Source organism: Oryx dammah, unplaced genomic scaffold, assembly GCF_014754425.2.
Source record: "Oryx dammah isolate SB20612 unplaced genomic scaffold, SCBI_Odam_1.1 HiC_scaffold_11067, whole genome shotgun sequence".
Taxonomy (NCBI): domain Eukaryota; kingdom Metazoa; phylum Chordata; class Mammalia; order Artiodactyla; family Bovidae; genus Oryx; species Oryx dammah.
The window spans coordinates 1-14,567 of record NW_024080461.1 but is presented as its reverse complement, the minus strand read 5'-3'; the positions used below and the strand labels follow the sequence as shown (position 1 = coordinate 14,567).

The 14,567-nt window shown below is 41.2% G+C and overlaps 1 protein-coding gene across 1 annotated transcript; it reads right to left on the bottom strand.

Annotated features, from left to right (window-relative positions):
* Window positions 1-1,302: 1,302 nt before the first annotated feature.
* LOC120860394 (mitotic spindle assembly checkpoint protein MAD2A-like) lies at window positions 1,303-8,358 on the bottom strand. Its single transcript, XM_040236204.1, is given in 5 exon segments — window positions 1,303-1,813; window positions 2,497-2,600; window positions 4,027-4,147; window positions 7,284-7,430; window positions 8,188-8,358. Coding segments are annotated over 5 exon segments (618 nt in total). The 5' UTR covers window positions 8,261-8,358; the 3' UTR covers window positions 1,303-1,640.
* Window positions 8,359-14,567: the final 6,209 nt, after the last annotated feature.

The window sequence follows — 14,567 nt, the reverse complement described above, 5'->3', positions numbered from 1 at the left end:
GCTGCATCAGATAAAGATTATTCCAAGTGAAATAACACAAACACACAGTGAAATAAACCTGTTTGGTTACTTTATGGTCCTTTGCAATGTACTTTGCTCTCCTTCATAGGATCTCAAGCTTTAGAAAGGCCAGGACTTTGTTTCTTTCTTCCTAATGCTTGGCATGCAGTATTCTTATTCTGCACATTAATAGATGCTCATGATGTAATTTTTGAATGAATGGATACAGATTATGCGTATTTACTTACTAGTGAAGACTGAATAAATACATATAAAGATCTTAGAACAGTGTTTGCTATTACATACTTAAAAAACTGAATTATTACAAAATGAGCTAAGATTTAGTATAGAGATTAGAAAGCAATTTTTATAAATTTGCCTTAAACTGACCCTGGAAAAATAGGTGGGAACTGAAAGCGTATACCTGATGAGAGTATTCATGAAGGCACAGGCAGAGGAATAAACATGATGTTTAAGTATACAGCTGACCTTTGAACAACAGTTTGAATTGTGCAGGTCCACTTATATTTGGCTACTTTTCAATAGTAAATACTAGAGTACTACATGATCCATGGTTTGTTGAATCCATGGGTTTGGGGTAACCACAGATATGAAGGGCTGGCTATAAGTTTCACTGGGATTTTCAATTCCTTAGAGGGTCAATGTTCCAACCCCTATGTTGTTCAAGGGTCCCTGATAATAAACCTAAGAGCATAGAAAGGTTGTATACAATCTAACATTTGCTAAACTGAATTAATTCCAAGTGACATTTATCATTTTACATAAAGAACAATGTTTACTTTAAATCTACTGTTATAGGTTGAAGGAGGTTTAATAAAACGTTTGTCCAATAAGTTGAAAGTACCCCGAGACTTACTCAACTTTGTATCCTTAGGCCCTCCCTACAACATAGTAGGCACAAGAAATAATATGCCGTACTGAATCCATAATAACTACTTAACTGTATCAATACACCAATATAAAAAACTTAATACAAATTTAAAACATACACATTTCACTTTATTTCATTATTGTCATTTAAAGCTTGATTTTATAAAACATAAAAAGACATTCTTAAGAGTTCTGTATCACAACAATTTGAAAAGTGGGAATATCCACAGCTTTATAGGCTCAAGTTACATAAATTAAACTCAAATAATTGGACATTTTTTCAATACGGAAACTATACAAATGAAATAAATGACAAGAGGATGCAATAGAAGAAATATTTCACTACTTAGGGACTATCAGTTACTTTCAGGATGTAAATGAAGATTCTGAATATTCATATTTCTTTTGTCCTATATTTAAATATTTCTCTGTATTCTGAGTCAAGCTACTTGACCAAAAGTCTGATTTAGAAAGGCATTTAGCAAAAGTTTTTCCACCTATGGTTACTACCTTCAAAGAAAGTAACGCTGCAGTACTGACGCAATCTGTGCAGTAACTTATGTCAGCCCTATGGAAAGTCAGATAGAGGCACCAAAAACGGAACAACTTTGCACAGATTCAGTCAAGTATCATGTTAAGTTTTCCTCATCTAAAAATTAACCAATGGAATAAAACATATCAACTCTAGTTGATCTGGTAGGAAAACCACATTTCAGAGTTACAAGCACGTTATTGTCCATATCTCATCCTCAGTCATTGACAGCAATTTTGTAGGCTACCATGCTATTTACTTTGTGAATTGTAGTAGTAGATGAACGAAGACGAACTTCCTCAGAATTGGTAATGAACTGTGGTCCCGACTCTTCCCATTTTTCAGGTACAACCAGATCTTTGTCTGTATAAATGAGGAGATCAAATGAACCTAAATTGGAGATAAAATCATTAAAGTACATTATTTTTTTCCAAAGTAGAAGAACCCTTCTTGTCTCTCTCACATTTTGAACCACCCACAGTACTAGAAAACATAGTTTAGCCTGGTCTGTAATGACTAGTTAATTGCTTTTCCTCAATAGAAATTTACTGTATTACAGAAAATATTGCACTCCTTTTGCTTTATCTTATGAAAACTTCAAGTTTGCTATTTTTTTAAAGAGAAAACCATTATCTGCAGAAAGTATGGAGTCAATCCCATAGGACAGCACAAAGGTCACCTGAAGGGAAGCTAACATCTGGGCTCTGTGACTGATGTAGCCTGGGGCCTAGAGCAGTGTCTCGCATATAGTAGGCATTCAGGAAATATCTGATAAGGTAGAAAAGCAAGACAGTTATGACTAGCCTTAATATACATAAAAAATTAAGATAATGAACGGGATTATATTAAGACATTCAAGAATGAATATTGTGGAATACTTTCATTCCTTTCCTTTTCAGAATTTCCAAATTCCTAGAATGCATATAACACTACTTCTGCTTTATAATGTGTTTTTCATTTTCATTATATATTAGTAATTAAGAAAAAATTTAACAAAGGGCTAATTCTTAAAATAGTAGGTTAGTCTTTTCCCTGACAAACCTTAAGTCAATGTGAAGTTGTATACTACTTACAAGAAACTTCCAACAGTGGCAGAAATGTTACTGTAGCTGTGATCTGTCTGATCACTGAACGGATTTCATCTTGGATAGCTTTCTGAGACTTTTCTCTGGGTGCATTCTTGAAGAAACCAAATCAATTGAAGTGTTAACAAATTATTTACAACATTGGTAAGACTGATTAAATGTTTCCAAGATCAAGTAAGTAATACATTAAAATGGAGTGGGTTTTTTTTTGGTAAGTTATAAGTATATCATTAGGGCCTATATACCACAAGAGGCATATGCATTTTTATTATTTCATTTATCATTCCAGTCATTTTCTAGGGGTAGTCTTAAAATCAGGTCATTTGATATCAGATAATCAGAAAACTGGCCAAGTGCTTCAAGTTAGGAAAACTACAGTACCTTTCAAAAAATGAAAATTATAGTACCTAAAATATTTTGTTGGTGCATTTTTCCTAATGCTTAATTCCCTACTGCCTCAAATAAGATATTAAATTAAATATCAAATTATTTTTATAAGCTAAAAATTTCCTAAAAAAAACCAAAGGCTTCAGAAGCAAACTACATTTCATTATGAACAATGATTCTGAATTTACCAGTAAGCAAGCCCAGGACAATGCTAGACATGATCATATGAGCATTTCCCATTCAAGTGCTCTGGAAACTTTTTTATGAAGTGTCTTAGAAAATTTGGGGCATTCAATGAAATGCAACAGAGCTGAATCTTAAGCTTGGGGAATCTAGGAAAATCCCTGATGGTTAAAAGTATCTTTAAACAATTCACTAAACGGGCCACCAGGTACAGACTACCATAAACACTGAAGGGTGAAGTTCACCAATTTACACCATAGGCAATTATGTTAAAAGTACATTATCTATATAAGACAGTGAACTATTCTTTGCCACGGAAGACTAAAGATCAAATTAAACATTCTAGCCATTAAAAAGAATACATCTGAATCAGTTCTAAAGAGGTGGATGAAACTGGAGCCTATTATACAGAGTGAAGTAAGCCAGAAAGAAAACGCTAATACAGTATACTAATGCATATATATGGAATTTAGAAAGATGGTAACGATAACCCTGTATGTGAAACAGCAAAAGAGACATAGATGTATAGAACAGTCTTTTGGACTCTGTGGGAGAGGGAGAGGGTGGGATGATTTGGGAGAATGGCACTGAAACATGTATAATATCATATGTGAAATGAATCGCCAGTCCAGGTTCGATGCATCATACAGGATGCTCGGGGCTGGTGCACTGGGATGACCCAGAGGGATGGTACGGGGAGGGAGGTGGGAGGAGGGTTCAGGATGGGGAACATGTGTATACCCGTGGCGGATTCATGTTGAGGTATGGCAAAATACAATATTGTAAAGTAATTAGCCTCCAATTAAAATAAATAAATTTATATATAAAAAAATAAACATCCTAGGAAAAAATTGTACTTTATATGACACTTGTTCAATATAATTAGAACTCATTTGGTAAAGAAAATAAATTTTAAAACATACGAAAATGGAAGTAATTTCTACTTACCTGTCATCTTTTGCAGTCTTGTCACACTCAATATCAAACTGCCAGCTTTCAAGGACCTCTCCACTTTCAATATTTGAGATGACTACCACCAGTTTCTGAACTGAACACTTGGATAACCATTCTGCAATACACAAAACAAGGCATCTTTTTTAGTTTACTGCATTACAAAGTAACTCTCCTCTCAAGGCCAACTTCGTATCCTTGGCAAATTTCTCCCACTGCTATTTTGGTTCTCCTCCAAATTGTGCAGAAAATTCGCCCTATCAATGGCCTAGCTCCCGATTTCAAAATCTCAGCATTTGTGCCAGGTATAGCACTGGGTGCTAAGACAGTGAACAGAGGTACTTCCATCGTAATCCAAGGGAAGGGTGAAGGAGATGTCATTAATCAAATCACAACAATAAATGTGAAATTATAACTGCTGTAACTGCTATGATGGTGCAGTTTCCTATGACATAATAGCGGTTACCTATGATGGTGCAACATATACTACAATTAAAGCACAGAATAGGAAATTCTGACGGGGGGGGGGTGTTGAGTTTTGTTCTAAGAGACAACAGTATACATATGCAGAACAGGAAAGAGGGTATAGGTTTTAAAATATGAAATGATGGACTTATTTTGGCGGTGTGCGGTCTTAGTTGTGGCATGTGGGATCTCCCTGCTAAAGGTATAGGTCTTAGAAGCAAAACAGAGCACTGGATCAGAGGAATGAAAGGAGGCCAATACAACTGCAGTTTAAGAAAGGGAGGATGAACAAGGCTGGTCTGACAAGATAAATGGGCCAGACCACATGAGGTCATGAGAGACAAATTAAAGATGTCACACTATAAGAACTAAAGAGGTCAATACTGTGTTTGAAGCAGCATATGATGCGATTCAAGTTGTATTTGAAAACTATCCTTCTTGGCCTCTAGGCAACATCCACAGTTGCCTAGAGGTTTCACACCAAACAATCTGAGTGCAGCCGTATGAATGACTATGGGTGGCTTAAACGCAATGATGTAATCTGAAAATGAAGCTAGTTGAAACAACAAAACTTCCCGTAAACTGGAAGTAAACAGGGGATCTAGGGCACTAATTCATGAATAACTCAAACAAGAGCTAATAAAGACTTAGAGAAGATATACTGGTAGAGATGAAGCAGTAGACAGATTCAAGAGATTTCATGGTTAAAACTGTTACGACTTATTGGATTACCTCAGGGTAAGGAAGAGGAGTGAATCAGGGATAGCTCCCAAGTTTCTGATTTATCAGTAGTCGGATGGTTGATCCAGTCACCAAGAGGAAAGAGAACTGAAATGAAGATGATCCTACATTCAGTTTTTAATATACTGAGTATGAAGTAGTATATTATATAGCTGCATAAAGACATAAAGGGGTCACTCAATATATGAGCCAAGTTAGGAGAGGCTTTGGTTAGATACTGGTTCATGAGTCAGATACACAAGTGGTTACTAGAATTATGTACATGTAAGAGGTCAACTAGAGAGAGATTATAGGAAGAAGGCCTCAGACTGAGCCCTCAATCTTAGAAACTGAGAATACTTTATTCAGGCATCGGCAGGTTTTTTTTTTTTAAAGAGATAGAAAATATTTTAGAAATATTGAAGGCTTATGGGTCACCTACGTTGCATAGTCTTCTTTAAAATGTAATAATATTCTTAGTTTGCAAGCAGTACAAAAATAAGCCACTTGCTGGATCTGGCCTGTTGGCCTCGCTCACCCCTGGCATATATGAACAACTTATACCAGTTTACCTGTGAAAAAGAGACTGACTGGTAATTTGAAGATACGGGGAAGCTGGTGATTTTTTTCTCTCTTAAAAATGGAAATGAAACCAATGGGAATAATCCAAATGAAAACAAAGAAATTGACAACATAAGAGAGAGGAAATAGGGTTAAGTTCCTAAGGCTAGAGAAGTGGAATTTAAAAGTGGAATTGAATAATTTGCCTGTGAATCATTTCCTCCATTTTAACTAAAAGGGAGAAATTAAGTAGGAAAGGATAGATACATCTGACAAGAAATGTTATTGATCTCAAAGGACACAAACCAAAAACCAGTAACTTAGGCAAGGCTGGCTGCTACTTCTTCAGATTAAGATGAAGACATACATCCATAGTTGCCTAGAGGTTCCATACCAAACAATCTGAGTGCAGCTGTATGAATGACTATGGGTGGCTTAGCTCTGAAGTTAATGAAAACGCAATGATGTAATCTGAAAATGAAGCTAGGTGAAACAACAAAAGTGATTCATGAATTTTAAAGTTAAAAAAAAAAATGCGGCTGTAGTATTTTTAGAACTAGTATTTTGGAAGATCTAATGGGCAGAAAAGGAGAAACATTTTACAACACAGAGAAATTAGAAATGAGAATCCTAAGTGGAGAGAAACATGAAAAAGAAACTAGTAGAAATTCTAGAAATAAAAGGAATAGATGGAGCATACTAATCCAACAATACTGCAACTTCTTGAGCTAAAAGAAGAAAATGAGTGTGCAGGTAGAAAAGGCTTACTGACTCACAGGCGTGATTTAAAAAAAAAAAAAGGAAATGGAAACAGGTGAAAAATAAGAAAATTCCAATGAGTCCTGTTATTTAGTAGTTCCTTCTTTTTAAAGTTTAGTTCCCTAAGTTGAATCTGATTTTAGTTCTTTCATCTTAATATACACAATGATGGCTTCAGACTCCAAGCAGCTACAAAAAAATATACGCAGTGTATTTTTCTCAGATAACGAACGCCATCATAATTACATAAAATTCCAATGTGTTCTATCATCCCTGAAGGAGTTGATGGAGACTGTTTTGTTAAGCCATATCAGATTCTGAACCTTAAAATATTCAGTCTACTCAAATGTGGAGGAAGGGTGGGAATTCTTTTAATTTGTATGTTATTTGCTTCCCTCCCAACTGGTTCACTGTATCGGATATGGCAGTGCGATTTACACTACCCTGTACAGAGCTGAAAAATGACCACCAAGAAGCTAGAAAATGTGTGCTCCTATCCAACTCTTTACAACCCAATGGACTGTAACCCGCCTGGCTCCTCTGTCCATGGGATTATCCTGACAAGAATGCTGGAGTGGCTTGGCATTTCCTCCTCCAGGGGATCTTCCAGACCCACGATGGAACCTGAGTCTTTTGTGTCTCCTACATTGGCAGATGGATTCTTCACCACTGAAACACCTGGCAAGTCCCGAGGATCCTATTCACATAAAGGCCTGCAAAACTCAAAACTGTGTTCAGCAATAAAATACCTTTCAGTTGATCCACCACATGATTTAGGTATTTTATGAGCTCAGGATCAGTAGTTACAAGCAAGGTGAGTCCATATTTCTGCACTCAAGTAAAGGTTTCCGATGGATATATGCCACGCTGATATAAAATACTGTTGATACCAAATGCTGAAAACATAAGAAATATTAACGTCATCGTCACGTTGTAACTTTGGGGGAAATAAAGCATATGTATATGGGGCTATGGTTTCATTAACAGTGTAAAGTTATAAATGTCTAAACACGTGTTTGTGTTTTGCTGAAAGCCAAGTAGGTACAAAGTGGCATTAAAAAAATCCTTAAAATCTTGCGTCTGATAGCTGCATTTATGTGGCAACAGAAGAAAAATGCCAAACTGCACTAATTTACCAGTGCCAAATTTCATTTCATTGTAATACAAGTCCCAATGCCTATTTTATGATTAGAGGGTGTCAAAACAGGCAACTGACAGACCGGTACCAAGCCCAGGCAGGCCTCTCCCCGTCTCTTTCCTCCTCTTATCCTCACCGGTCCTGCCAGGTTCTGTCGGCAGGTACACCTGGCCGAGCTCAGAACAGCGCTTCCCGAAGTCTAGCCCGTCACGGTCCACCCGAGGCCCCTCGCCATTGCGGGGGCGGGGACTGTCGGAGGAGCTCTGCATCGGAAAGAAACGCTCTCGCGAAGGGGACTTCGCAAGGCGGGACTCCGCAGCGTCCGGGCCGCCTCCTCCGCCGGGAGCAACGCGAGCGGAGGCGGCGCCCGCCGCCCCACTTCCTGATCCCTCCTGCCGGCCCCGGAGGCCGCGGTACAAGGGCCGGGATTCGGGGCCGCTCCGGCCGAGCCGCGGGCCTGCGGGCGGCCTGCGCTCGGCTCTCCCCGCCCTCCGCCCCGCGCGAGGAGGACTTACAGAAGAACTCGGCCACGATCTCGGCGCTCCCGCGCAAGGTGATGCCTTGCTCTCGGGAGAGTTGCAGCGCCATGGCCAGGCCCACGGAGGACGGTACGCGCTTCCACCCAGCAGACAGCGACGCCAGGGGCTTCCGGAGCAGTTCCCCGCCACTCGTTTCAAAAGGAACGACGCAGGACGCTGTCGCGCCCTTTGCGCAGGCGCAAAGAGCACTAGACCCCGCCTGTCGCGTCCTTTGCGCAGGCGCGAAGTGCCTCTAGACCCCGCCCTGCGCGGCGGCGTCCGGCCAGTACTCTCCGCCCCTGCGGGAGCGACGGTTCGCGCAGGCGCAGTGGGGAGGCGTGGCGCCGCCGTTCCCGGGTGGTGACACCTGTCTGGGTTCTTGCTGTAGATGGCGGCTAGAGGGCAAGACGGTAGGTCCAGGTTTTAGTGGCCGCTCTCTGGGTCTGTGGACAGAGCGACCTAGGAGCACAATTCCCGAGTTTGAAAGATTCTTTGAAAGTGTTATGAACTGTCCGCCACCCTGAGTGGCCCCAGTGATCCTTAGTCACGCTCGGAACTTGCTAGGTGCTCTGGGAGTTTGCTTCCCTAGTGGCTCAGACGGTGAGGACTCTGCCTGCAATGCCGGAGACCTGCAATGCACGATCCCTAGGTTGGGAGGATTCTCTAGAGAATGGAATGGCAAAGCACTTCAGGATTCTTTCCCGAGGAATTTCACGGGCAGAGGAGCCTGGCAGGCTGCAGCCGATGGGGTCACAAAGAGTCTGAAGCGACTGAGCGCCTAACACTTTCACTTTTCTTTCAAAGCGGCTGCGTGCCGCAGGTTTTAGAGGTATTACTGTGCCGGCGTGGTGTTTTTCCTGAGCAATTGGGCTAGGTCTGAAAGGGACGAACGGAATCCCTTTTTCTGTCCCCTCGCCCTGGCTCAGCTCGCGTCTACCCCCGACCCCGCTGCTAGGTGGAGCCTGGGGGCAGCAAAAGTCTGCGTCTGATAGTCCAGCCTCTTCTCTGTGTACCCCGCCACCCCTAGGCAACTGGTCAGGGAGTAAAGTCCTCTCACCAAAAAGGCTCGTCAACACTGAAGAGCTTCTCAGTGAATTCTGACTCAAATCCAGTGGCTTTTAATGTTTCTATGAGAACTATTAAGCAGATGTTGTTTAGTCGCTAAGTGGTGTCTGCCTCTTTTGCGACCTCGTGGACTTGTAGCCTGTCAGGCTCTTGTATCCATGCGATTCTGCCCGCAATAATACTAGAGTAGGTTTCCATTTCCTCCTCCAGGGGGTCTTCCCCCACCCAGGAGTCAAACCGGCTTGTCCTGCATCGGCAGGCAGATTATGTAACACTAAGCCACCGGGGAAACCCAATTAAGCAGACAGTGCACTACTAATGTCATGTCAATTGTGAAGCAATTGTATTTCTACAGCAGGTGGAGTAATGATTTGTGAAATGAGATCTGAGATACCTGCCCAGATGTAGTTATTTAATTATATGAAAAAGTGCCTGAGTGTATTAGTTTTCTATTGATGTGTAACAAATTATGACACATTAGTGGTTTAAAAACACCACCACCACCCATTTATTATCTCAGTCTTTAGATCACGAGTCTGGGCATGGCATGGCTGGGTGCTCTGTGTAGGCTGGTAAGTTTAAAGGCACCTGTCTGCAAGAGAGATCTCATCTAAACTCCGGGTTTGAGGTCCTTGGCTCCTGGCAGAATTAATATCTTTGTTCTTAAGTTGTCCTCACTGGTTTGGTAGCTGTTGGCCAGAGGCCAGTCTGGAGCCCTTGTCACACCTGCAGTCTCTTTCCAAGGAGGGCCTCTGGAACAGCTCGTGATTAAGTCAGACCCAGGCAGATGATTTCCTCTTTGTTAAACCTCATCTTCAAACTACCGCACAGTTGCACTCATCTCACACGCTAGTAAAGTCATGCTCAAAATTCTCCAAGCGAAGCTTCAGCAATATGGGAACCATGAACTTCCAGATGTTCAAGCTGGTTTTAGAAAAGGCAGAGGAACCAGAGATCAAATTGCCAACATTCGCTGGATCATGGAAAAAGCAAGAGAGTTCCAGAAAAACACCATAACAAGCAATACTTCAAGAGAGGGTAGTATTTCAGGAATAGATCAGCTGAGCTACAGAGAAAGAGCTGAGTTTCCCTGCTGCTGCTGCTAAGTCGCCGCAGTCGTGCCTGACTGTGCGACCCCATAGACGGCAGCCCATCAGGCTCCCCTGTCCACAGGGCTCACCAGGCAAGAATACTGGAGTGGGTTGCCACTTCCTCCTCCTGAGTTTCCCTACGTTTCTTTACTAAACATAAAAGAACCATCTAGTGAGAGTAATAACTGATGCACGTGACAAAAATTAAAAAAATGGATCAAAAGAAATTTAACAGCAGCTCTAAAAACTCACACACTTGCTGCAAATGTTTTCATGAGGCTTCCTGACTCGCCCGGATTCACGTGAACCATGCTCCTGCGGCTCATGTCCCTGGAAAACATGTCTTCATGCTTACTGGATGTATCACTCCACATACATTATAAAGGGCAGACTCGGACCCCTCTTCCTCCCCTCCCCACCTGCTCCCTTTCTTCTTTTTTTTTTTTTCCAATTAAAAAAAAGTCTGTTGGCAGAGTGGTTTCAACACAACTTTGAAAAGCCACCAGAATATAGCCAGTTCTCCTTGTCTCCACCTTTAAGCCCTGCTTCTACGTGGTCATATATCACATCAGGGAACTTCTCTCCCCCAAATCAAAAGTAATCTAAATATTTACTGCAGCAGCTCAAGAAAACAATGAGGAGGAAGAAAGAGGCTGCAGTCATTGTCCACAATGGAATTTTAAAAAACCCTCTTTCCTAGGTTTCAATTTCAGATTCGCCAAGTTTTAGTTATGTGACTTTGGCCAAGTTCCCTAAATGTCCTGTATCTCAGTTTCATCTTCTGTAAGCGGGCATAAAATAATGATCACCTCTTCTGGTTGTGACAAAGATTTAAAAGAACTAACAGGCATCAAGTCCTCTGAACAGTTTCCACAGGATAAGGAGTTATTTCCCAAGTCCTACCCACATTGTTCCTCAAACCATTTTATTAGACAGCCTAGACTGGCTCTTTTCTCTCCCTTGACCCCTTTACTTTTTGTCTTCATTTTCTCTGGCCAATAGTTCTGTGACCTTTCCCAAATAAATTATTTTAGCTTCTTCTAGCGTTTCCAGTCTGCCCCTACCACCACCACCCTTTGCCCATTAACCCCACTGTCTTAGAAGGGAGTATACAGAGAAGGTAAGGTTGTAAACATTTATCCTCTATGACTTAAAAAGAATTATGTCACAGAAGTTTTAGGAATATCTTATGATCTTGACTTCCAAAAAGGCATCACACTATTACACTTACAATTGGAACACTAATGAAAAGAACTCCTGAAAATGTTTAATTACTTGAAAGATTTCACAAGAAGAGAGGCAGATGAAGTGATTACATATTTTACTGAATCTTAAAAATCTTCCTGAATATTCTGGACTATGTTGTAGTTCAGACTCTAGTATTCAGTATTCAATTGCTCCTTTCAATCAGCTCTCCAGTGCCGGTACCTTAAGAAACTGGGGTCACTAAAAGGTGCCAATGCATTTAATAAACAATCAATAATCACATTTCATCTTCGGTTCCTTGGTAATTAGTTGGAGTCATGGTCCGCTTACTCCATACAACTGCACTAACACAAAGAGAAGAAACCAAATTTACTTTGCCTCATTTATGAGCAAAAACAATTAAAAGTATCTTTCTTTGAAGCTTAAGGTTTGTTAGAGGGTAAACAGACCAGTCAGGGACTGTGCTGGCCATCATTTCATCCCAGCTGCTTGGTTATTATGTGACTGATGACCTCTTCATCCTTTTTTTCTCATGAAAGTTCCATGTCTCCTCTAAACAAATGACAGTTGACATTTATTGATTACTTCCCGTGTGCCAGGAATTATGTCAAGCCCTTTGTGTGAACACACACATTTAATCTTTACAACAACCCTGTCCTTTTACCAACGTCCTTTTACAACCCTCATTCAGCAGATGAGGAAACTGAAGAGCCAAGGGATTAACCAATTCCATCCTGGTTTCTCATCAAGTAAGTGCTGCAGACGGGATTCAAGCCCAGAGCAAGGGTAACAGCCACTCCCCAAAGCCCTACTGGGGCTCTCCCATTGTGATTTTAAAAGCTTCGAGGGAGAAAGAGCAATTTTCTGTTGTATGTACACAAGAGCAAACATGGCCCCCAGTTTGTTTATGTAGCTATAAATCTAAAGATAATTTTGGAATCCATACAGTTCCTCTTAGTGTTCTTGGCTGGCTAAATGGCTTTTTATGCCACAACCAAGCTGAGAGTATGACTGTTTTGCTGCCTGCTTCTCTTCATTCCTTTTTTCCTGAAGAAATAATTCTCACAGGAAATAATTTCAAACCCAGCAGTGTGAGCGTGGGAGGAGAGGACAAAGAATGGGGAGGGTCAGCAACATGTTTAAAAAGCTGTGTTTGGAAACCTTCCCATCAGTAAAGTTACTAAGACGCCAGTGAAGTCACTGAAAATGTTTTATCTCATGAAATGTTCTGTGTGAATAAGCTTTTGTGCAAACCAGTGAAGAGCTCAGTCTTCTCATCAAATCATCGCAGGGTAAAACGGAGACAGCAGGGGAGGAGGAAGAGGCCTGGAGGCAGGCAGAGCTGAGAATGCTGAACAATGCAGCAGAAATCTTAGGGGGAGCTCTGGAGAGTCGCAATCTGGGGACCTGTGGCTGAACCCACTTTACTCAGGTCTGTGAGTGAGCAGATGGCCCGTGACTGTGAGTGAGGTTCTTTATTCATGTAATCAAATTTAAGCGCTAAAACTTTTAAAAATTGACACCAACATGTGTTGCCTAGGATGTGAAGCAACTAGAACTCTCATACACATCAATGGTAAAAAAGCATACGGCACAGTCACTTTGGAAAGGACTTTGGAAATTTCTGATAGAATTCAACAAACACCCAACACACGACCTGGAAATACCCCTCGTATACATTTACACAAGAGAAGCGAAAATATGTCCACAAAAAGACCAGTATGCAAACATCAACAGAGTGTCTTCTCCTCAGAGACAAACACTGGAAACAACTCAAAAGCCCACCAACGGATAAATAGAAAATCAAACTGTGGCACACCCACACCATGGAATAACCACTCAGCGATAACAAAGGAACACACTACTTACACACGCAAGAGCATGGATGACTCACAAGCATGACACTAAGTGAAAGAAGGCAGACACACAAGACCACATACGGTATGACTCCACTTATATGATGCATAAGACATTCTAGAAAAGGCAAGATACCAGTGACGGAAAGCAGGTCAGGACTGTCGGCAGCTGGGGGTTGAGGGAGGAGAAGGCCAACTACAGGGAGGGCAGCGAAGTATCTGAGGGGACAGAAACGCTTTGCATCTTTTAAAGATTTTATCAGTGTTGTTATTAATTTGGCTGCACTGGGATCTTTAGCTGTAGCACGTGGGATCTAGTTCCCGGGCAAAGGGTCGAACCCTAGCCCCCTGCACTGGGAGCGCAGTCTTAGGCACTGGACCACCCGGGAAGTCCGAGATGTTTTGTATCTTGATGATAGTGGTGGTTACAGGACTGTGCATGCATCTCTTAAAAACTCGTCAAACTACACACTTAAAATGAGTGAACGTGATTACCTCACTTGTACCTCAGTACAGCAGGGGTTTCTGTTACTGTTGTTTTAGTTGAAGCACCCCACTCCAGTGCTCTTGCCTGGAGAATCCCATGGACGGAGGAGCCTGGCAGGCTACAGTCTATGAGGTCGCAAAGAGTCGGACGCGACTGAGCGACTTCACTTTCCTCACTGGCAGTTACAAAGACAGAAACGTGTGTACCCAGAGGACGCTCTCTTGCAGAAAGGCCTCTTTACCCTGGTGATTTTGTTGCATATTCTCATGGATTCCCTCAATCCTCAGTGTTCATGCAACTTAGAAAGAGATGTTTAACCAGAGCATGATTTGGGCTAAGTCTCTCAACCAGTACAAAGTTGTTTCTCAGGCCATGGTTTTAAAACATAAACTAAAAGCTGAACATCACCTTCTTAAGTGAACACAATTACATCCTTGGTTTGTAACTAGGGCAGTCAGATAAAACATAGGATGTCCAGTCAAATTTAATTTTAGATGAATAACAAATAGTTATTTTAGTATAACTATGTACCTCAATATTGCATAAGATATGCTCTGTATTACTTTTATCTGGCAATCCAATTAAAGAACACCACTGGTCCATGTATGGTCTTTTCAATTTCATTTATTCATTCACAATTAATTAGCTAATTATTTAATCTTATATATATAT